This window comes from Polypterus senegalus, chromosome 3, assembly GCF_016835505.1.
Source record: "Polypterus senegalus isolate Bchr_013 chromosome 3, ASM1683550v1, whole genome shotgun sequence".
Taxonomy (NCBI): Eukaryota; Metazoa; Chordata; class Cladistia; order Polypteriformes; family Polypteridae; genus Polypterus; species Polypterus senegalus.
This window is the reverse complement of record NC_053156.1, coordinates 221,547,575-221,572,162: the sequence shown is the minus strand read 5'-3', so window position 1 is coordinate 221,572,162 and position 24,588 is coordinate 221,547,575. Positions and strand designations below refer to the sequence as shown.

At 37.0% G+C, this 24,588-nt stretch overlaps 1 protein-coding gene across 1 annotated transcript in view; it reads left to right on the top strand.

Annotated features, from left to right (window-relative positions):
- slc6a17 (solute carrier family 6 member 17) overlaps window positions 1–24,588 on the top strand; it is a 139,407-nt gene that overhangs the window by 109,720 nt on the left and 5,099 nt on the right. Inside the window, exons 5-11 of the mRNA XM_039748539.1 lie at window positions 7,888–8,069; window positions 8,722–8,832; window positions 14,748–14,989; window positions 16,754–16,946; window positions 18,513–18,705; window positions 19,737–19,896; window positions 20,034–20,196. Coding sequence (XP_039604473.1) covers window positions 7,888–8,069; window positions 8,722–8,832; window positions 14,748–14,989; window positions 16,754–16,946; window positions 18,513–18,705; window positions 19,737–19,896; window positions 20,034–20,196 — 1,244 coding nt within the window. The remainder of the gene's footprint in view (window positions 1–7,887; window positions 8,070–8,721; window positions 8,833–14,747; window positions 14,990–16,753; window positions 16,947–18,512; window positions 18,706–19,736; window positions 19,897–20,033; window positions 20,197–24,588) is intronic.

Below are 24,588 nucleotides of genomic sequence, written 5' to 3'. Positions count from 1 at the left end.
AGCAGTAGATGGGTTGATGGTCCCTTATTGTACACTACCTTTTTGTACAGCAGCCTATGCAGAAAACATAGTGCTGGCACAAAATCAAAATGGCATTGACAGTTTGGCTTCGAGAATTGTCAGGCAGTGCCATCAGCCAAAGTAAACTGGAGTAGAAGTCCCACTTTGTTGGTGAGTAGTAAATGAGATGAGCAACTACCTGCACTAGTAGTCAGTCTGTAATGGGCACCTGTATCTGCAAGTGTTCCTGGGAAATGATGCCTGTAAGAGAAGGAGCCCATGGCTCAGTGAGGAATTGTTTAAATCATGGTCATTGGTTGCTTTTCAACTATCTGACAGAGGAAGGACTTTATTCATTAACAATATGTTAGCTTCAGCATTGTAGCATAGAATACCATATAACTGCTTCCTCCATAGGAACTGTTTTTTCTTGGAATGTGAGACACTTGCTGAGGTAAGGTCTATTGTATCTACCAATAGAAGAAGGGGAGAGACTTACTGCAGTGTGAAACTTAAAGATTGTGTTCCCAAAACATTTTCTTCCTGGAGTGTTCCAGAGACTTCTAGCTTGTGTGAATTTTATGTTAAGTATGCGAGCTGCATCTTGGTGGGTCCCTCTTTTTTAATGGAAAGCAGAAACTTTCTATATCTGCTTGTTGAAAGCAGAGCATGGCAACTTCTCAAACAGAACTGAGATCAGTTATTCATTTTTTCAGCTCTAGAGAATCCAATCATAGATTTGATAGCTTACAAGTCCATCTGGGACCAATGCATGTTGATTAAGTCTTGTGTGAGTCAACTTCATCATTTAGTGGATTTACATAATTGCTGCTGTTTAAGCATGAATGGGGCTTTAGAAGTATTATAACTGAATTCCTAAAGACAAACTGATGACCTGTTGCAAAAGATTTATGTCAGTATAGCTCCTTGTCTGAGGGCTATTGTTTTATACATTTTAGGAAGAGTGCTGCACAGGAGCTGCAGTCTGCTCTTTGTCAACTTGCTTCCCGCACCTGCAATTTCAGAAATGGAGTACATTTCTAAAAAATAAAGAGATTTTCTCAGCAACCCACTGTGATATCCTTGGATTGCTTTGAGGAAAGCACATTGTCATTTATATTGCAATATCACTGAACTCTGCTAATTTTGTTTTCTGATACACCCTGGGAGATAGACTTTGGGCAAACAAAGTGAATAACCTTGGCTTGAGCATGTTTCATTAAGCCACCTTTGAATAAAAGAATAAATGATTTGCATTGGTATGTGCTATATAGCAATGTGCCATTAATACTTACAGTATAACTCACTAATTGATCCCTGGGTACTGACAAAACACTGTTTATTACCTTTTTTACCATTCTGACATTATTAAGTTTTTAATATTCTTAGTTGTATTTGAATCATTCTATATTTATATACAGTATGTTGTTGCTATGACCAAAACAAATAAACCTATAAATAAGTTGGCTAATTTACTGATTATTAATGCAAAATTAACCACTTATATAGCTTGTAAATAATAAGTCACATCAGATCAAAATGCTTGTTACCTTGGTAAAAGTCAAAGTTTTTTTTTGTTGTTGATTTCATCAATTACACAATTTCATGTATTAGGAATTTGTTAGTTTTCACATACCCCTTGGGGTAAGAGGGCAGTCATTGTACAGCACTCATGGAGCAATTGATGGTTAAAGGCCTCGCTCAAGGGCCCAGCAGAGCAGGATCTCTTTTGACAGTGACTCGAACCCCCAACCTTTGGGATACCAGCGCAGATCCTTAGCCTCAGAGCCACCACTGCACCCTGGAATGCGTTTTTTAAAAGACTGTCAGTCTGGATCCATTTGTGAATGGGGAGTGTTTCATTGAGGGTGTCTGAACAATTAATAAAAGCGAGCTTTTTTTCTTTCAGATTATGAAATGAGATTTGTATTTATGGCTAGGGCCTATCTGGTTTTGTTTTTTATTTTTATTTTGTTTGGTATTGTTTGTCTTGGAAGATGCTTACTGATATGTCATTGATTAAGTTAATTTTAACAATCTTTCTTTCTTTCTTTCTTTCTTTCTTTCTTTCTTTCTTTCTTTCTTCTTATCTGTCAGAAGGCGTGCAATGAGTGATCAAACACCCAATATCCATTGTTATTTAACACACACAACCCCAGCTTTAGGCCTCCTAATTTACTTTGGCATCATTCTGATGGGTTTGTGCACACTGCATGCTCCATCTTCTGTCTTCTTATTTTATTAGCACAGTTTTCTTGACAGCAAAGGAATCAAGGCTAAGGCTAATCTTACATCACTTATTTTCTTGCAACTATGCATAGCTGAGCTACTGTCCTCTAATCAGTTTTAGGAACAGTTCTCTTATCATAAAAATAGCTTCCTTTTTTTTTTTTTTTTAATTTTTATTTATTAATTACAATCAATACATAGCAATCAAGTTTTTACAAAAAAAAGAATTATGTTAAGAACAGATCGATCCCCACCCCTGAGAGAGAGAGCAAGCCAAACGGTGTAAAATTTAAGGCTTGTAAAAATAACTAAATTAATAAATTCTCTGTGCTTTATAAACTTATTTTAAAATATTACTGATTAGATCCTGCCATGTTTTGAAAAAAGTCTGTACAGATCCTTTAACTGAGTATTTGATTTTTTCCAATTTTAAATAGTATAACACATCAGTTTCCCACTGACTTAAAAGAGGAGAGTTTGGGTTCTTCCAGTTTATCAGAATAAGTCTGCATGCCAACAGTGTAGTGAATGCAATCACAATTTGTTTGTCTTTCTCTACTTTAAGACCCTCTGGAAGAACCCCAAACACAGCTGTTAATGGGTTAGGAGGGATTGTGAGTCCAAGACTGTCTGAGAGGTAGTTAAAAATTTTGGTCCAGAATGATGTTAATTTGGTGCAGGCCCAGAACATGTGACCCAGTGAGGCTGGGGCTTGGTTGCAACGTTCGCAGGTTGGATCATGTCCTGGAAACATTTTGGAGAGTTTTAGTCGAGACAGATGTGCTCGATATATAATTTTGAGTTGTATAATTGTATGCTTTGCGCATATGGAGCTCGAGTGAATTCTCTGCATTGCTACTTTCCACTCCTTTTCCGATATATTAATAAAATAGCTTTCTTTTTAATCCAGTTTATCTTTCAGCCGAGTGACCTACAGATGGTGTCCTTTTCCTTCCTGACAGTGGACAATGAGATGGCACTAGATAACTAAACTCTCTCTGTCTTGAATTGCATGCCACTTGAAAACACCAGTGTCAATCCTGAAAGCTTGTTTACATGCTTTTACATGGACATCTGGCACCAGCCATGTGACAGACTTAATAGGTAATATGTGATAGCTGTAAGGCATTGTGTAAAGAGACATAATAAATTTCTCTGGTGCCCAGATCTTAACTAGTGATGCAGTAAATAGGAGTTGGGCATATTAAGGAAAAGTCATTAACAGCTTTACTGATTGGCAATAAAAGATGTAGACTATCTTGTGAGATAAATTATCTTTCATTATATTTCAACGTTGAACAGTATATTAAGTGCAATGAGGCTTTATCTTGAACTTAAGTCTTAATGAGCTGGACCTTACTCTGGTAAATATCATATATCAGCTGAAACAGCAGTCTATTAAAATGGACAAAACCACAGCACTTAATGGAATGGGAATGCCATGTAACTACAGAAATTCTCACTACTTCAGATGCAGAATCATTTACAGTACAGACATTAGCTTTTTATTTTTAAATACCCATATAAATGCATAACACAAATGAGATTCTAATTTTCAAAATCTTTTGCAATGATAAGCAATTCTTGGTCAGCTACATAACTGATTAGAACCCACTATTATCAATCCTAGAATAAATAGGTTAAATAAATAGCAACTAGAGATCCAAACATCAAAAAGAGTGCTTGATGTAAACTAAGTGAAGGATCATTTCATGAGCAATCCATTGTAACCAAAAACCAGTGTAAAAAACAATTCAAAGTCAGCATTTTCTCCATTGCACTCTCATGTACAGGTCTTCACTCTAAGCACCTACAAGCTATGGCAATGTGCTCCTAGTTTACATCAGCCTGGGGAAGAGTTACAGACAAAATCAGCCGCCAGCATTTAATCACGCAAATGAACAGTTTCAGAGCCAACTGCAGGGTATCCTATAAAAATGACAAGCAAGCCAATGTCACATAAATAAATAAATTCCTAATAGTGCAGCAACAGCAAGTTGTTCATTTAAGGATGGTGAGTTATCTAAAAGAGCTATGTAAAGAGCAAGAGAATCCATGAGCACTTGGTGACAGTGGTGAAAAGTGTGACATATTGAGTTACCACTGACCCCAACACACCAGTGTGAAGCAGTGCCAGTGAAGCAGGCAAAAAATGAGGCAGATTGTAGAGGTATCACAGAACAACCACTGAGAGAGAGTTTTAGAGCTAAGATCTAAACGTAGACCAAACACAGAATGCTGTTTCCAGTGTCAGTTCAGTGAAAGAAAACAATGAAAATATACATCTGTAGCACACCACAAGGTGGTACAGTATGTCATACCCATATACTGTATATAGGAAAGAACACTACATACAAGTGCAGCATTAAATAACCTCTGCTGCACCACATGACAGTGCAGTACTCAACATCTCTGCTATGCCATCCGACAGAGTAGCATTGAATATCCATGCTATGCCACCTGACACTAAATTGCTCAAGACCCCTGCTAATGTGTTTTGTCACTGAAGTTTATGTAACTTTGCAAGGAGCTGGAAGAGATCAATATGGACAGAAACTTCGAAGGGAGGGATTTGCAATGGCCCAGACAAGTTGTATCAGCATGGAGATGAGCCATTAATAGTAATAGCTGGTATTCCATCATACAAATGAGAAACTTCTGTGCCAACTGCAGAGGGACCTATAAAAGTTTCTGTCCCATAAACAAATTTAAAGAAACAGCAAGAAGATCTTTAAGAAAAGTGAACTACCTTAAAGAGCAAGAGCAAGTAAAGAGCAAGAAGGTCCATCAGTACTTTGCACTGGCAAGCACCACAGTGGTGCAGTACCACCTGTGCACCAGAAAACTTCTGCTCTTCAATCCGGTCTTTCTCTCTTTACAAATCCTGGCCTACCACCAGAGCATTAATAATGAAATGTTAACTGATTTCCAAAGCATGCAATGCCATTGCTTAGAAAATGAATTACTTTGACAATGCTTCCTATACTGTAAAAGAATTTCATTGCCTGTAAAGAATGTTCACTAATCAACCATGACCTGGACAAAACCGTGTAAAGAAAAGGAATAATAAATGCTGGTGTAGTTTATGTTTTGTTAATTTGGGAAAATTGTTCTGAAACATTAAATATTGTTTATTCCTACAAGGAATTTATTGTAATTTAAGATGTTTCTAGTAGTAGTTTATTAAATACAAAAAAGTACTTCTTGCAACATGAGCTCACTAATACATCTTATATGGTTTGTAACGATTACTGGCAGGAAAAGGTTTCTTTTTTAATTGTACATTCTTGTATACCTTGTGTGCTCCAAATCATACTATTGAATGGCTCATGGGAATGTAACTTGGAGGCTAATGTGTTGGATGGTTAAGTTCCCAAATCCAGCCTTACATTCAGTGTTACTTACATTTATTTATTTTTCTCCTTTTTAACATTTTAGTGAATTTATTAAAAGCAAGTAACTTTCTATACCAGGCAGTCAAACTTGGCAAAACTAAATTCAATTCAACCTCCATCCAGGAGAAAGAGAGCAGTTTATGAGTAGAAAAAAAGGGGGAGAAAATCCTTTTCCCCTATTTAAATGCTTATTCTAAAATATTATTGATTAGATCCTGCCAGGTTTTAAAAAAGTTTTGAACAGATCCTCTAAGTGAGAATTAGATTCTTTCCCAATTTCAAATAGTATAAAACATCAGTTACCCAATGACTCAAAAGAGGTAAGTTAGGATTCTTTCAGTTGAACCAGATACAGTAGAGTCTCGCTTATCCGACATAAGCAGGCCGGCAGAACGTCGGATAAGCGAAAATGTTGGATAATGGCAGGTTTTAAGAAAAAGCCTATTAAACACCAAACTATGTTATAATTTTACACATTATGAACTTAATAATCATGTTTTACAACAAAACAACAGAATAAATTAACTGAAAAAATGAACTTACAGTTACAGAATTGTCTGGAGTTAAATACAGTATGTACTGTACTTAAAATGTTCAGTCCTGTGATGATTTAAAGACATTTTTGATTGTAGTCTGCTTTACTGATGAGTGCCGTTTCTTCTCTGTCAAAACTCGCCATCTTTGCAGCATCATTATGTCGATTCCTGTAGCTTCTTCTTGTTGCTCAATGTAAATAATTGCAGTTTCTAGAGCCTTAACTCTGCCACTCATATAGTCAACATCCGTACAAGCGTATACTGTTTACTACAGCATTGTGTCTGCGTGTGTGTGTTTGTGCTGTGACGTACGAGTCCTCGTCTTACACCCGAAAACTTGAAGCTGAGTCGCAGTACTTTTAGCAACACCAGCTTTATTCAGCTTGAAACAGCAACAGCGCGATTATTTATTTTAGCGGGATCTGCCTTTCTCCTATACACAGACACAGCAGTCAGGCAGGGTCGGGGGGGAAAGTAACACTGTGCCCTGCGCATTTATAATGTTCCTTGTTCCTTGTATCACCCATCGATGGCAGGCACTTATAGCATGTCTGCGATCTTTTTGGATTGGCCTTTATGGCGAACTGCTACAACCTGGGAGAGTGCGATTGCTTTGGGACGCTCATCCGTGTGTCGTCTAGTTGGGTGGAATCTCACAAGAGTTTAAAAACTCACTCACACCAGCCATGATTCTTTTCAAAGGTAAAGTGCAGTTTGATTTGCTTTATTTATTTTTACTTTATATTATGTATTAATCATTTCTTTTATGAATAGTTTTGGGTTGTGGAATGAATCATCTGAGTTTCCATTATTTCTTATGAAGAAATTCGCATTGATATACTGTATGAGTGCTTTGGACTGCGTGCACATTTCCAGAACAAATTATGCTCGCAAACCGAGGTTTCACTGTAATTAGCTGCGTCAGAGTCAGGAGCAACAAAAAATGGACTATGCTCACAACTTGCAGTTCTTTTTGCCGATTGATGCATTTTTTTTTTTTTGTGGTGGGACATCGGATAATATGGAATGTTGGATAAGCGAAGGTAGGATAAGCGAGACTCTACTGTAAGTCTACATGCCAATAGTGAAGTAAAAGCAGTTGCAGTTTGCTGGTCTTTCTCCACTTTAAGCCCAGTTGTTAATGAGTTAAGAGAGACTGTGACATCAAGGCTGTCTGAAAGGCATTTAAAGATTTTGGTCTAAAATGATGTTAATTTGGTGCACGCCGAAAACATATGGCCCAAAGAGGCTAGCGCTCGATTGCAACGTTGGCAAGTTGTATCTTGCCCTGGAAAGATTTTGGACAATTTTAAATGAGACAAATGCACTCGATATATAATTTTAAGTTAAATAATTGCATGCTTTGCAAATATGGAGTTCAAGTGAATTCTGTGCATTGCTGCCTTCCACTCCTTTTCTGAAATGTTGAGTATGAGATCCTTTTTCCTACTATACTGTAGGATGTTTGAAAGGGAGGGACTTTAAAATGTTTTTATATATAACTGAAATGTTGTCTGAGTTCTCCAGACTGATTAAGTCTTGCTTACATTTAAAACTGATCAAGTCTCTTCACCTTCCTGTTCTCCAAAAATGTACCTTTGCAAGGTACGTTTTTAATAGGAAAGGCACTGTAAAACATAAAGTTTGTTAATTGCAAGTAACATGAGCCCAGAGCCCACATTTCTGTGCTGAAAACCTGATTTTTCTCCCCCTTTCTTCCTTTTTAGTTGTCGAGCCAGAGTGTGACAAGAGCTCAGCTACCACATATTTCTGGTACCGTGAGACATTGGACATTTCAAACTCCATTTCGGAAAGTGGTGGACTGAATTGGCGGATGACACTCTGCTTGCTTGCTGCCTGGCTTGTTGTGGGTCTGGCCATGATTAAGGGAATTCAGTCCTCTGGCAAGGTAAGTCACTGAACATAAGAAGCAGATGTAAACAAAAAGCAAGAAACAACGGAAAGCTGGTTATTATGTGATGTGCACATTGTAGCAGCGGCCTCTATGAAAGGTGCTGTTGGAAATAACTGATTTTATTCCCAAACTTGAGGAAATCTTAACACTTAACTTTTTAAAGAACCATGACACAAGTTGCATGAAATCACTTTGGAAAGCACATCTTCTTCTAAATTTTTAGTATACATTTTCATTCGATCATACTAATATTTGCAGATTAAGTCAATTTACCATTGTATTACAGCAAGCCAAATGATGTCAGGGGTTACCTGGAAACGGAGGCTGTGATGGCAAAAGGCGCACAAAGAGTGTGATGTCACAGGCTGCACCATATGTTCTTGTTAGAATGTGCATAGAATTAACACTTGGATTAAACTTGCACTTTCACAATTTGAAAGAATGACGGGTGGGTTACGTCTGATCCAAAGAATCAAAAAAGAATATGCTTATGTGCACTTAAAACTACTCACCTTCATTTTGTTTATACAACATTCAAAACAGTTTTCAGGCAAATATGCAATGCATATATCCTGCTGACAATAACAAGCACTGCATGAAGTTTCTAAAAAAAAAAAAAAGCTAAATATTTATATCTCCAATCCAGGTGATGTACTTCAGTTCTCTCTTCCCCTACGTTGTCCTGTTTTGTTTCCTGGTTCGAGGCTTGCTGCTGAGGGGGGCAGTTGATGGCATCGCGCATATGTTCACTCCAAGAGTAAGTAAAAGTTTAAAGATTCAAAATGACAACGCTCCCCTCTAATGGTTATGTGCTCTAACTGTAGGTTGCATTTTTTCTCCAGCATTAGCAACACGGATATGCAGCCTATTGGATAGATAGATAGATAGATAGATAGATAGATAGATAGATAGATAGATAGATAGATAGATAGATATGAAAGGCACTATACAGTATTATAGATAGATAGATATTTTATATATATATTTTTGATAGAGATTTATGCCTTTTTATCAAGATATCATTAAATTTATTTACAAATACAGGCAAGATATTGCTAGTGTTGCTAAGGGATATTACTGCTTGAAATGACTGGTTTTTAATTTATTATTCACATATGATTACATGTCCATGGGAGGCAATAGCACTAACTACTGAGTCTCCTTGGCACCCGAATTCCAGCTATCTTAAATGCATTTAGTCAGTCAGTCAGTCAGTCATTGTCCAACCCGCTGTATCCTAACACAGGGTCATGGGGGTCTGCTGGAGCCAATCCCAGCCAGCACAGGGCGCAAGGCAGGAACAAACAGTGGGCACATATCACTTTGAAAAGAGTTATTTAAATTTTGCCTTTTTAAAACTCAGTTTCCTTTTTCTTTGAAGTGAGAGACATACAGCAATTGTACAGACTATTATACCTTTATTACATAAGAAAATTAGGACATAACCTAATGAAATTTTGAGAATGAAGGATAATGTATCCTTTGATGAACATACCTTTAATGAGTTCAGTTACACTTTCAGAGCATCTAATGAAATATTTAGACACATTGGTAGCAGATGCTCATTTAACAGAAGGTCAATTCGCCCTATTACATACAGGGATAACTATCCTCTGGCATCCCTTGCAGTAAGAAGATCATGAGTTCACATCCCGGGTCCTTCCCTGTGTGGGGCTTGCAGAGTGCTTTGAGTATTCAGAAGTGCTATATAAATGTGAAGAATTATTATTATTATTATTATTATTATTATTATTATTATTATCCTGGAGGTAGGTAATCCTATTTAGCTTAAAATTAACTTACCTTAAAATCTTTCTTACTAATAATTTCTTATTATCATCTTATATCATTGTAGCAAGTAGTGCCCCCTGCTAGGAGTCACACAGTGTCACTGGCAAGGCCATAAGAGTTGCAGTGGCTAATGTTATGTTGCACACTGTACCAGATCATCTAATGGCATGAATCATATTCTGTACTATACTGTACCACCATCTGCAGCCCTGTTCCTAACTGGATCCTCTATGACATGTTAATAGAAGTGGAAACAAGATAATTATATAGTAAACATTTTTACTTTCTCATATACAAAGTATAGGGATAATATTGAAATCGTCCAAAATTTCCATTTCAAGATTTTGATGAATTTTGACGTTTAAGACCTCTCTGAGTCCGGTAATACCATTTTTGGAATTATGTCTGTGTGTGTGTGTGTGTGTGTGTGTGTACGTAAACACAATAACCTGAGAATGCTTTCACTTAGGTCAACTAAATTTTGCATACAAGCATTAGGTACAAAACATAGATTTCTATCAACTTTTGAGCTATTCCTGCTAACCGAAAGTGGTACTTTACCTGAAATGTTTTCCCAAAAATATTAAAAATGTGATAATTTCACATCATATTATGGTAAAGCACCACATTTTAAGCATTTTTGTCTGATTGCATTTTTAAAAAAATAACTGGTTTTCAAGATAATCGCAATTTTCCGTTTGATGTTCAAATGGTAATATATACATATTTGAAAAAGTTTTTGCTTTACATAAATGAAATTTTGTGTACAAGTATTACATTACATACATTACTAATGTATCTTGCAACTTTTGACCTACTTCCGCTTACTGAAAGTGTTAATTTGCCTGAATTGTTAATAAAATTATCATGGCAAATTTTGTATTCATGCAGCTGCAGAATCCAATTTATTCATCTTTACTTTTATAATAGTTGTTCAATATATTATTAATTTGATTTGATTTTTTGTTGATGGTTCTTTAATGTATATCTCTCTATTATAAAAAAAAAAAAAATTCCTGGAGAGAAACACAAGGGTCAAAATGTACAGATCATTCCTATTGAAAGCATAGGGCACTATCACCAGGAGTATATTTTAGGGTTTCAAAAGGCGTGAATTAGTTATTTTAAGATAATTCAGATGTCATATACAGTTGTGCTTGAAAGTTTGTGAACCCTTTAAAATCTTCTATATTTCTGCATAAATATGATCTAAAGCATCATCAGATTTTCACTCAAATCCTACAAGTAGATAAAGAGAAACCAGTTAAACAAATGAAACAAAAATATTATACTTTGTTATTTATTTATTAAGGAAAATGATGAAAGATTACATATTTGTGAGTGACAAAAGTATGTGAACCTTTGTTTTCAGTATCTGGTGTGACCCCCCCAATTTGCAGCAATAACTGCAACTAATCGTTTCCGGTAACTTTTGCTCATTCATGCACACACCGGCTTGGAGGAATTTTAGCCCATTCCTTTGTACAGAACAGCTTCAGCTATGGAATGTTGGTGGGTTTCCTCACATGAACTGCTCGCTTCAGGTCCTTCCACAACATTTCGATTGGATTATGGTCAGGACTTTGACGTGGCCATTCCAAAACATTAACTTTATTCTTCTTTAACCATTCTTTGATAGAATGATTTGTGTGCTTAGGTTCGTTGTCTTGCTGCATGACCCACCTTCTCTTGAGATTCAGTTCATGGACAGATGTCCTGACATTTTCTTTAGAATTCTCTGATATAATTCAGAATTCTTTGTTCCATCAATGAAGGCAAGCCATCCTGGCCGAGATACAGCAAAACAGGCCCAAACCATGATACTACCACCACCATGTTTCACAGACGGGATAAGGTTCTTATGCTGGAATGCAGTGTTTTTCTTTCTCCACACATAATGCTTTTCATTTAAACCAAAAAGGTCTATTTTGGTCTCATCCGTCCACAAAACATTCTTCCAATAGCATTCTGGTTTGTCCACGTGATCTTTAGCAAACTGCAGACGAGCAGCAATGTTTTTTTTGGAGAGCAGTGGCTTTCTCCTTGCAACCCTGCCATGCACACCATTGTTGTTCAGTGTTCTCCTGATGGTGGACTCATGAACATGAACATTAGCCAATGTGAGAGAGGCCTTCAGTTGCTTAGAAGTTACCTTGGGGTCCTTTGTGACCTTGCCTACTATTACACACCTTGCTCTTGGAGTGATCTTTGTTGGTCGACCACTCTTGGGGAGGGTAACAATGGTCTTGAATTTCCTCCATTTGTATACAATCTGTCTGACTGTGGATTGGTGGAGTCCAAACTCTTTAGAGATGGTTTTGTAACCTTTTCCAGCCTGATGAGCATCAACAACTCTTTCTTAGGTCCTCAGAAATCTCCTTTGTTCATGCACTTTCGGAGCGGGCTAATGAGTCATCTGGAGTACTCCAAGGAGCAGCATAAAAGACCCCAGTAGCCACTACTCTGGGAGCCAGATTTGGGAGGAGGTGGACAAAGCTTAGTGGAGGAGGAGTGGAGGCAAAGAGAAAGAAATAGAGAGAAGAGAAGGGAGGAAGAAGGGACAAAAGAAAGTAATGTGTTTATTAGGTTTGGTGCTTTAAAATTGTGCTGTACAGTTTGTACAAAATGTGTATGCTGAGCCTGTGTCCTGCATCTGTCTGTGTCGAGTTTGGGTGTCAGGAGTGCCCTCTGCAGGCCACACATGTTATCAGAAATGTATTTTGGGATATTTTATTTATTTATTTTTAATTTATTTAATTTTTAAATTTTATTGTAATCATTCCATACAAATAAATACATTTTTTACAAAAAAATAAAAATAAATTGGATGAAAACAACTTAACCCCCACCCCTGAGAAAGAGAGCATGGCCAACTGAGTAAAACTTAAAGCTTGTAAACATACCTAAATTGATTAGTTTAAAAGGGCAATAGAGATGAATGGAGAAGAAAAAAAATGAATGCAGAAAGAATTGCTTCCTTCGTGCTTATTCTAAAATATTATTGATTAGATCCTGCCAGGTTTTGAAAAAATTCTGTACCGATCCTGTAACTGAGAATTAGATTTTTTCCAATTTCAAATAGTATAAAACATCGGTTTCCCACTGACTTAAAAGAGGAGAGTTAGGATTCTTCCAGTTTAGCAAAATAAGTCTACTTGCCAAAAGTGTAGTGAATGCAATCACAGTTTGTTTGTCCTTCTCCACTTTAAACCCATCTGGAGGAACCCCAAACACAGCTGTTAATGGGTTAAGAGGGATTGTGACACCAAGGCTGTCATTTTTGTCCAAAATGATGTTAATATTTTGGGATATTTTAATATATATACTGAGATATCTTGAAATTGTTCCATTTTTACTTTCTCGTATACGTAATTGTCCAAAGATTTAATGTTGAGATTTTGATGAATCTCGATGTTTTAGACCGCCCTAACTTTCTTGTATTCGAAGTACAGGGAAAGTATTGGAATCCTTCAAAAATTCAATTTTGAGATTTTCTACTTTTTTGGAATTATGTCTGCGTGTGTGTGTAACTTTAATACGCTTTCACTTAGGGCAGCAAAATTTTGTATCCAGGTATTAGGTACAAAACGTAGATTTCATTCAAATTTTGGGCTATTTCCGTTAACTGGAAGTGGTACTTTACCTTTTATTCATGCAGCTGCAGAGTCCGATTTATTCGCCTTTACTTCTTAATTCTTCAATGTATCATTAATTTGATTTGATTTGTTGTTGTTTTATGTACATAATATAAAAATATAATCAGTTTCTTGAGATTTACTCCTCAAATATTCATCCTCATATCAGAGTATACAAGAAAGTCTAGGGTAGACCACTCCTGATTTTTAATTTTGTTACAGATCTTCCAGTTGCATCCTGTCCATTTTCATAATATCTAAAACAGACAGGAAATTCTATTTACAGCAAAGGATTTTTTGACTTCTTGAAATGAACGTGATTTCTAAGCAATGGAAATGCATTTGAAATGTACTGTATTCAATTTGAGATATTTTGAAATTTACTTTAATACTTAAACTTTATTTAAAAAAATAATTGATATTTCATCTAAGTTTTAAAATGCCAAAACAGATTGTATGACCTATCAGTTTGAAGAAAATACATCAAAAAAGGTTCTCATCTTAATGACTTAAGAAATTAGTGCAAACTTGGCTTTACATATGGCAGTTGTGCATAATTTTAAAGCATTTTTAAATGGTTCCAAAATTTGGGACATCTGGATAATTTCCACTGATTCATCGAGAAGCCTGGATACGTAGCTCAGTACTGCAACTCCTAACAAAGCTTTGCGAAGACCTAAATCTATCATTCATTTCAAGCTGTCTGAAAATATACATTGAAATATCTGTTAATATCTTGCTTTACATATGCAGGAGAGCTTCATGCTGATATACTGTATGACGTTCGATTAAGAAAAATGAATTGTAATTTGCCATTAAAAGATGTTCAAAGCATGTTTTGGACTAAATTGAAATCCTGATGCTCAAATTTCATATTCTGAAACATGAAGTACTGGAACAGTTAAAACTTTCTGAAACCCAGTTTCTCTCCTGTTTTACTTGTTATCATCATATATGCCTCTCCTTCTCCTCTTTAAAATGTCAGCCTTGTCCCTAAGGAGAGAACATACACAGTAAGAGTCTGCTGAGATGACCTTGAGATTGCTTTAAGGAAATGAGTAGTAATAGCTTTAAGGGCTGTCTATAAGAACATCATGTAATCCTATATGACAGCTTCTACTGCTTCCACAGCTGTTCCTGTGGGGATTGTGTAAACCAGTGTGCAGGGCGTGAAAAATACAGGAGAAAAAAAAAACACACCAGAAAATAATAAATGCTAAAATGTTTATATTCTCTCTGCTTTCAGCTGGAAAAGATGCTGGAGCCCCAGATTTGGCGAGAAGCAGCCACTCAGGTTTTCTTTGCTCTGGGACTGGGCTTTGGGGGAGTCATTGCCTTTTCAAGTTACAACAAGCAGGACAACAACTGTCACTTTGATGCCACCCTTGTGTCATTTATTAATTTTATCACTTCAGTGCTGGCTACCCTCGTTGTCTTTGCTGTCCTGGGTTTCAAAGCAAACATCATGAATGAGAAATGCGTAATTGAGTGAGTATCAGTTTTCTGTCAAATGTATGTTAAGGAGGAAATGTGCAAATATTAAAAGATGGTTGTGCTATACAAATAGAGTAGATAATGCTTTTAATGTTATGTATTTTACTGTAAACCCTGCATGCATTGCCTTATTTCACAATGAAGGAATTGGCAAAAACATATGAGTCAATTTTCTGATTGTTTTGGCATCAATTTAAGAGTTATTTTGAAATTCTGTAATGATGTCTATATGGCAAACACAGTGAAATAGATGTTGGAAATGCAGTCACATAATACTGTATATAACCGAATTCATATTATGGTATCAGTACATAGTACTACACAATAATATTGGATGTTTAGTTTAGGATCTGAAGAAACTGCATAAGGGTTAATTTTGTTGCATATTCTTACTTGCTAATTAATGTAATTGTACACTGTTCTTTTTCCAGATCCATATTGCAACAAACTTTAAGGTTGCAGTATAATGATCCAATCACAATTCTGAGTATCCAGTTTCTTGCTAATCACATACTGCACAGACAGCAGACAGATTGCACTTGATCCACTAGTACAGCAAAATGTAATTACTCTGTGGTTCATTTACCATAGTCTGATGCTGAAGCCACATTAAATCATTTATCAGCGATGGCCTGGTGCTACTTCATTGTTTCAGTTTATGTGGACACAAAGGCAGTTGATTCCTGCTTTTTTGGCGCTCACATTAGTAAAGAAAAAACTTTGTGGACAGCTTCCCAAAGATCCACTTGTCCTTTTGCATTCCAGTCTCTGTGAGTAACAGTGCATCTATAATACCACCAAGGCTATAAAATGTATCTGAACTCAGTGCCATCTATGAACACTTTTTTCATTTTTTTTTAGTTTCCCCTCTCTACATTTACTTTTACTCTTTCCTCACCACAATATTGCTTCTTTAGCCTGTTTACTTTCATTAAAACAGTATTTTATCTATCTATCTATCTATCTATCTATCTATCTATCTATCTATCTATCTATCTATCTATCTATCTATCTATCTATCTATCTATCTATATATTCTATCTATCTATCTATCTCCTATCTATCTATCTATCTATCTATCTATCTATCTATCTATCTATCTATCTATCTATCTATCTATCTATCTATCTATCTATCTATCTATCTATCTATCTATCTATCCAATCATGTGCAACAATCTTTCCTAGTGTGACACTTAAGTCTCTCTTGGGATGATGGGGTCTCTGCTGAAATGCAGATCTCCTTTCTCAGTGTTTATTGATGGAAATTCAGTTTAGCATCTTAGGAAGTAAATGTCTATTTACTGTACCTATTGTGAAGTATGGTTGTCCTTCCTATCAGAGGTACACCAGTTGAACTTGATTACCAAAAAGATGTACATTTTAATTACAATGATCACACACTGCAGGAAATTTAATTGATTCATTTGATCACATTGAAGAAATTATATTTAGAGCATGTGTATCTTAATTATTTATTATTAAATTACAGGAAATTACATTTATTACAAGAATTTTCTAACTTTGAAGTACATTAACATAGTTGAACACCAAATCATATGATTTGTCAGTCAGATGAGATTACAAATGATAAGGTTTCTTCGTTCACTTTGTGAGGTTTCTCTTCTAAATCTGTGGCATGCTGCCAGCCCCCATTTCCTCATTTTTGATGTGCTGTTTTATGCAAGTGTGTTTGCAGCATTTTGGGAACAAAAAATTGCAATGTTGTTGGACTAAATTAAAAAGTCCCCCTCTGTAGGAACGCAGAGAAGATTCTGGGCTACCTCAACTCGAATCTTCTGAGTCGCAACCTGATTCCTCATCATGTGAACTTCTCTCACCTGTCATCAGCTGATTACACTGAGATGTACAACGTGATCAAGACAGTGGAGGAGGATGGCTTCTCAAAGTTTGGGCTGGAGCCCTGTCTGCTGGAGGATGAGCTCAATAAGGTGGGTCTCTTGTCATGCTGTGGAAAGGATTAGACTATACTTCCATATGCCACTGGTGCGCAGTCATGTTGGAACAGGAAGGGACCATCTCCAAATTGTTCCCACAAAGTTGGGAACATGAAATTATCCAAAATGGTTTTGTATGCTAAAGCATTACGAGTTCCTTTCACTGGATCTAAGTGGCCAAGCCCAACCCCTGAAGAACAACCTTATACCATAATCCCCCCTCTACCAAACTTTACACTTGGCACAATGCAGTCAAGCAAGTACCATTCTCCTGGCAACCTCCAAACCCAGATTCGTCCATCAGATTGCCAGATTCGTCACTCCAGAGGACACATCTCCACTGCTCTAGAGTCCAGTGGCGGTGTGCTTTACACCACTGCATCCGATACTTTGCATTGCACTTGGTGATGTAAGGCTTGTATGCAGCTGCTTGGCCATGGAAACCCATTCCATGAAGCTCTCTACGCAATGTTCTTGAGCTAATCTGGAGGCCACACAAAGTTTGGAGGTCCGTAAATACTGATTCTGCAGAAAGTAGGCGACTTCTGCACACAGTGTGCCTCAGCATGCGTTGTCTCCGCTCTGTGATTTTACGTGGCTCACCACTTCGTGGCTGAGTTTTTGTTGTTCCCAATTGCTTCCACTTTCTTATAATACCACTAACATATATATTTAGTAGTGTGGACATTTCACGAATGGACTTATTGCACAGGTGGCACCCTATCATGGTACCACGCTTGAATTCACTGAGCTCCTGAGAGCGACCCATTCTTTCACAAATGTATGTAGAAGCAGTCTGTATGCCTAGGTGCTTGAGTTTATACACCTGTGGCCATGGAAGTGATTGGAACACCTGAATTCAGTGATTTGGAAGGGAGTGCCAATACTTTTGGCAATATAGTGTATATACTGTATATATACAGTATGTACTCACTAACCTTCTTAAGCACTTTGTAATGAACTAATGTCCTCAAGCACTCTAGGATTAATTCTCAAAACATTTTGTACAATGCACACTTTCATTTTGACATAAATGAGAACATATATAATTTTATGTTACAAAGATCATTATTGTATGTATGTATATATGTATGTGTATGCTTGGAACACTTATATATATGGTTGTACCATCTGGTAATACAGTATGTCTTCCATGATCCTGGGCTTCTGTGCCTTAAAGGTTTAGATCAGTACAGCAGTAACATTGACTCAATGGATGCCATCCAGGATGAATTTCTAAAAATAGCCACACTCTGTCTTTCACTTGGATCAGCAAGCAAGCTTGATAAACAGTTCACCAATAAAGGTTCATTTGTTGATAATTTTGCAATTTCTACACTAATGTGTTTAACATCCTGTTTTTGCAAGGAGCCAAACATCTCACAGAGATACAGATAAATACTGTATCTGTAGGAACCACATAACTGACATGGTGAAGCTTACCTAAGAAAGTCCAGGAACCAAGCCTGAGATAATTCTGAACAGACACTTGTTTGTTCTCTTCTGCTTTTAGCTTTACAGTACATTTTTAAGGTTCTGAGTCCCCTCTCTGTATTATAGGCAGTACAGGGAACTGGCTTGGCTTTCATTGCCTTCACAGAAGCAATGACTCATTTCCCAGCTTCTCCATTCTGGTCAGTGATGTTCTTCTTCATGCTCATTAATCTTGGCCTTGGCAGTATGATTGGAACTATGGAAGGCATCATCACACCCATTGTTGACACCTTCAAAATACGCAAGGAGATTCTAACAGGTAAGTGTTTTTTTCTACTAGCGTGAGAACTCTCTAGAACTGTGTTTTTAAATGATGTGTTCTGCTGAGCTTTTCAAAACTGAGACAGATAGCTATTTGAATCTTGGAAGGGCTTTTTGTTTAGACTTATCCCAAGGTTTACTACAGATAATAGTAGAAATGGGTCAATTGGTGATTGAATAATGAATAAGGAAAGCCATTGTTCATCCAAAGCATGCCTTGGTACTGAATAGACTGTGCACTGCTGATATAATGTGGGATGAGATGGGTGTGAAGAGGTAATCAAAATTTGAATATGAAAGTCTAAGTCTTAATTAATTCCTAAATAAGTTTGATTTACACTTAAACAAAAGTACCAGTATTTAATGTCAGAAAAGCTTTTTCACTAGTATATATTGATTCTGATAGTTGACAGCAGTGCAATCTGAAATTGTATATACAATACTAATATTTTATATACTTAAAGTTTGACTCTTAGTTATTTTAGAACATTGAATAAATATGATTACATTGTTGCTGATTTATACTCTGATTTGTACCCAGTGCAGCAGTATGCCACTGTTGTGTATTTCTGTTTTTTTTCTTGAGCAAAAAGTCTAAATGGGTTAAAAGTAAAAATATACATAATGATATAAACACATAGTGAGTGTGGACAAATAATTTGTGTACCGATACTCCTAAAAATCCAAGAATTACACCTTAGACAGACAAATTCATCTAAATATAAACTGGTAAAATACAATACAGAAAAGCAGCTATCCAGTGCCAGGATGATACAGGCAATCACACTGGGTTGAACAATTTAAGAATGTCTAATAGAGGTTCATTATATACTTTATTATCTAGCTTGTCTTTCAAAACAGCTCTTATTTCAGGATCCAATGAGACACTTTTCAACACTATTTGGTAAATTCTGTAGTCTTCAACAGAGAAAACAACAGGTTAGGGTCCCATGTGACTGGCTGATGAATCCCTAATCTTCTCTCATTTCTCCTTCTATTCCTTCTCCTCCTCTCCTATTTTCTCTACAGTTTGTTGCTGTGTATTGGCATTTCTCTTAGGACTCCTCTTTGTTCAGCGCTCTGGCAACTACTTTGTCACCATGTTTGATGACTTTTCTGCTACGCTACCCCTCACGATTGTTGTCATTCTGGAAAATATAGCTGTGGCTTGGTGTTACGGTACAAAAAAGTAAGTCACTAACATAGTGCCATGGGTTGGCCAAGTGATCACACTCTCTACTGACATTTAGAAGCTTAGTCATTATAAGAAACCCTAAAATGCTTTCCAATTCATTGTTGTGTGCTTCCACTGTTTTTGGCTTGCAGGTTTATACAAGATCTGACAGAAATGCTGGGCTTTCGTCCATACCGTTTCTACTTCTACATGTGGAAGTATGTTTCTCCTCTGTGCTTAGCCTTGCTTGTCACTACCTGTATCGTCCAAATGTTCATTAACCCTCCAGGGTACAATGCCTGGACACGTGAAATTGTAAGTAGAATAATGTATTGTCCTAACTAATCAAACTATGAAATTCTCTAAAATAGCTTTAGTAGTTTTTTATAGTTGGGATTATCCATCTTCTAAAGATTTTTTTTTCAATTGGCTTTTCAAATAATAAGCATTCATCCATATTACCGTTTTTTCCCCCTAGTGTCTATGCAGTATCTTGAGGTTTTTCAGATTAGAGGTTTGGTGTTGCTTATGGTAGTTACTGTTTGTTTACTAGGGTAAGTCATTTTATAGGGCACATGTGCCTCTTGCACCCACTGTGCCTATATGCAAAGAATCAGCTAATTATACTTCCGTTATCACTCATCAAGTCATTTTAGAACTTTTATAATCAATCATAGATGGATCTTCCCAAGTTCAGTTGAAAGACATACAGTATATTTACAATACTACTTGGTTGTCTAGTAGAAGGCAATGGAAGTGAAAGTGATGTGAACCTTGTGACCTAGCATGACAATCTTATGTTAGCAGTTATCTTGCAGTAGTAGTTTTACTGGTTAGCCAAAAGATGTGCCTTAGAAAATGCAAAAATGATTAATGGTCAGTAGGCATTCAGAGCAACCATAAGTATTATCAGGAAAAATGTATGTATATAAACTTCTCAAAAAAATTAAAGGAACACTTTGAAAACGCATCAGATCTCAATGGGAAAAAAAATCCTGCTGGATGTCTATACTAATATGGACTGGGTAATTTGTTAGGAACGAAACGATGACACATCATTTGATGGAAATGAAAATTATAAACCTACAGAGGGCTGAATTCAAAGACACCCGAAAATCAAAGTGAAAAAATGATGTGGCAGGCTAGTCAATTTTGCCGAAATTTAATTGCAGCAACTCAAAATCGTACTCAATAGTTTGTATGGCGCCCACATGCTTGTATGCATGCCTGACAACGTCGGGGCAGGCTCCTAATGAGACGACGGATGGTGTCCTGGAGGGATCTCCTCCCAGATCTGGACCAGGGCATCACTGAGTTCCTGGATAGTTTGAGGTGCAACCTGGCGGCGTCAGATGGACTGAAACATAATGTCCCAGAGGTATTCTGTTGGATTTAGGTCAGGTGAGTGTCAGGGCCAGTCAATGGTATCAATTCCTTCATCCTCCAGGAACTGTTTGCTACTCTCGCCACATGAGGCTGGGCATTGTCGTGCACCAGAAGGAACCCAGGTCCCACTGCACCAGCATAGGGTCTGACAGTGGGTCCAAGGATTTCATCCCAATTCCTAATGGCAGTCAAGGTGCCGTTATCTAGCCTGTAGAGGTCCCTCCATGGATATGCATCCCCAGGCTATCTCTGACCCACCACCAAACAGTTCATGCTGAATGATCTTAGAGGCAGCATAACATTATGCACGGCTTTCCAGACCCTTTCATATCTATTACATTTGCTCAAGGTGAACCTGCTCTCATCTGTGAAAAGCACGAGGCACCAGTGGTGGACCTGCCAATTCTAGTATTCTATGTCAAATGCCAATCGAGCTCCATGGTGCTGAGCAGTGAGCACAGGGCCCACTAGAGGATGTCGGGCCCTGAGGCCACCCTCATGAAGTCTGTTTCTGATTGTTTGGTCAGAGACATTCACACCAGTGGCCTGCTGGAGGTCATTTTGTAAGGCTCTGGCAGTGCTCATCATGTTCTTCTTTGCCCAAAGGAGCAGATACCGGTCCTGCTGATGGGTTAAGTACTTTCTACGGCCTTGTCCAGCTCTCCTAGAGTACCTACATGTCTCCTGGAATCTCCTCCATGCCCTTAAGACTGTGCTGGGAGACAAAGCAAACCTTCTGGCAATGGCACGTATTGATGTGCCATCCTGGAGAAGTTGGACTACATGTGCATCCTCTGTAGGGTCCAGGTATCGCCTCATGCTACCAGTAATGACAAAGCAAGTGACCATAGCCAAATGCAAAACTAGTGAAAAAACAGTCAGAAAAGATGAGGAGGGAAAAATGTCAGTGGCCTCCACCTGTTAAAGCATTCCTGTTTTGGGGGTTGTCTCAGTGTTGCCCGTCTAGTGCACCTGTTGTTAATTTCATTAACACCAAAGCAGCTGAAACTGATTAACAACCTCCTCTGCTACTTAATTGACCAGATTAATATCCCATAAGTTTCACTGACTTGATGCTATACTCTGATTACAAAGTGTTCCTTAAATTTTTTTGAGCAGTATTATATATATATATATATATATATATATATATAAGTCAGTGTCGGAATATATAAAGTCATTCCTGAATATATAAAATCAGAGTTAGAATATATAAAGTCATTACCAAATATATAAAGTCAGTGTTGGAATATATAAACTCATTCCTGAATATATAAATTTAAAGTCAAATTATATTGAAATTGATTAAAATGACTCAGGCACATTTTTAGTAAAATCCATGAGTTCCTAATACAACATAATGAAATAAGTTAACAAAAACTTCTTCAGAAAAATATTAAAAAGCACTGTTCAGTTAATTTATTCAAAATGATGTATGTGCCTGGCATTTTGAACGCTATATTTATTTATTCTTTTTGCATGGGAGCATTTTTGGACAAAGCCTGATCAACTCTGAGTGAGTTCTGTCGAAGTTTACCTTTCATTAGTACAAGTGAATTGACAAGCACGGAAATTAGAGAATATTTGATGAAACTAGACCATTTTATTTGTGAATTGTCCTAATTTTATATATTCGGGAATGATTTTATATATTCCAACGCTGACTTTATATATTCAAAAATGACTTTATATATTCCAACGCTGACTTTATACTGTATATTCCGACGTTGACTTTATATATTCAGGAATGACTTTATATATTCAGGAATGATTTTATATATTCTGACGCTTACTTTATATATTCAAGTTTTGACTTTATATATTCCAACGCTGACTTAATATATTCAGGAATGACTTTATATATGGGCGGCACGGTGGCGCAGTGGTAGCGCTGCTGCCTCGCAGTTAGGAGACCCAGGTTCGCTTCCCGGGTCCTCCCTGCGTGGAGTTTGCATGTTCTCCCCGTGTCTGCGTGGGTTTCCTCCTGGCGCTCCGGTTTCCTCCCACAATCCAAAGACATGCAGGTTAGGTGGATTGGCGATTCTAAATTGGCCCTAGTGTGTGTTTGTGTGTGCGGTGGGTTGGCACCCTGCCCAGGATTGGTTCCTGCCTTGTGCCCTGTGTTGGCTGGGATTGGCTCCAGCAGACCCCCATGACCCTGTACTCAGATTCAGCGGGTTGGAAAATGGATGGATGGATGGATGGACTTTATATATTCCGATGCTGACTTTATACTGTATATTCCGACGTTGACTTTATATATTCAGGAATGACTTTATATATTCGGGAAGGACTGTATATATTCCGACGCTGACTTTATATATTCAGGAGTGACTTTATATATTCTGACGCTGACTTTATATAATCAGGTTTTAGTGTTATATATTCAGAACACTGACTTTATATTTTCCGAAAATCATTGTATTTGCCTGTTTGGCACCCCATAATTATAAGGGCCCATTCAGGAAAAAAAGATTGGTTCGTAAATATATAGATTGGTTCAGATATATATATATTGGTTCAGATACATTGGTATGAATATATACATTGGTTTTAATACATCCGTTCAGATATATATATATATATATATATATATATATATATATATATATATATATATATATATATATATATATCTATTCAGATATATACATTGGTTTAGATACATACATTGGTTTGAATATATCCGTTAAGACATATACATTGGTTCAGATACATTGGTTGAGATATATATAAATTGGTTTGCATAGATCTGTTCTGATATATATACATTGGTTCAGATACATTGGTTTGAATACATCTGTTCAGATATATACATTGGTTGAGATATACAGTAGAGTCCCGCTAATCCGAACCCCGCTAATCCGAAAATCCGCCTAATCCGAACAGGACTAGGGGAAAAAATACAGTAATTTTTATAAAATTTCTGAACTGGGAGAAGTAAAGAAAACAAGTTTTTTCAAGTTATGTCATACGTTTAATGTACATTTAAGAAACTTGTAATTTTTCAATTTCGCTGTCTAACTAAAAATCCAAAATAAAGCCTTACTTCAAATTGAAACAAGTTCGAATTTACTCACATATGTAGAATCCATGTTCTGTACAGCATTTACACAAAACGTCAAAAGCAAACCATTATCTAAGAGATAAAGTCAGTGATCTTCTTCTGACGCAACAAACTAAAACGGCTTGAAGAAGCAATGTTTCGCCAACGCCGTATAAACATAACATCTGTTGGGGTTGCATCGGCGTGTTGCTCAACGTAGCGCAAAGCGAGATCAAGGGCACTGGCTGCGGCAGTGTGTGGAACAACATCAGTCG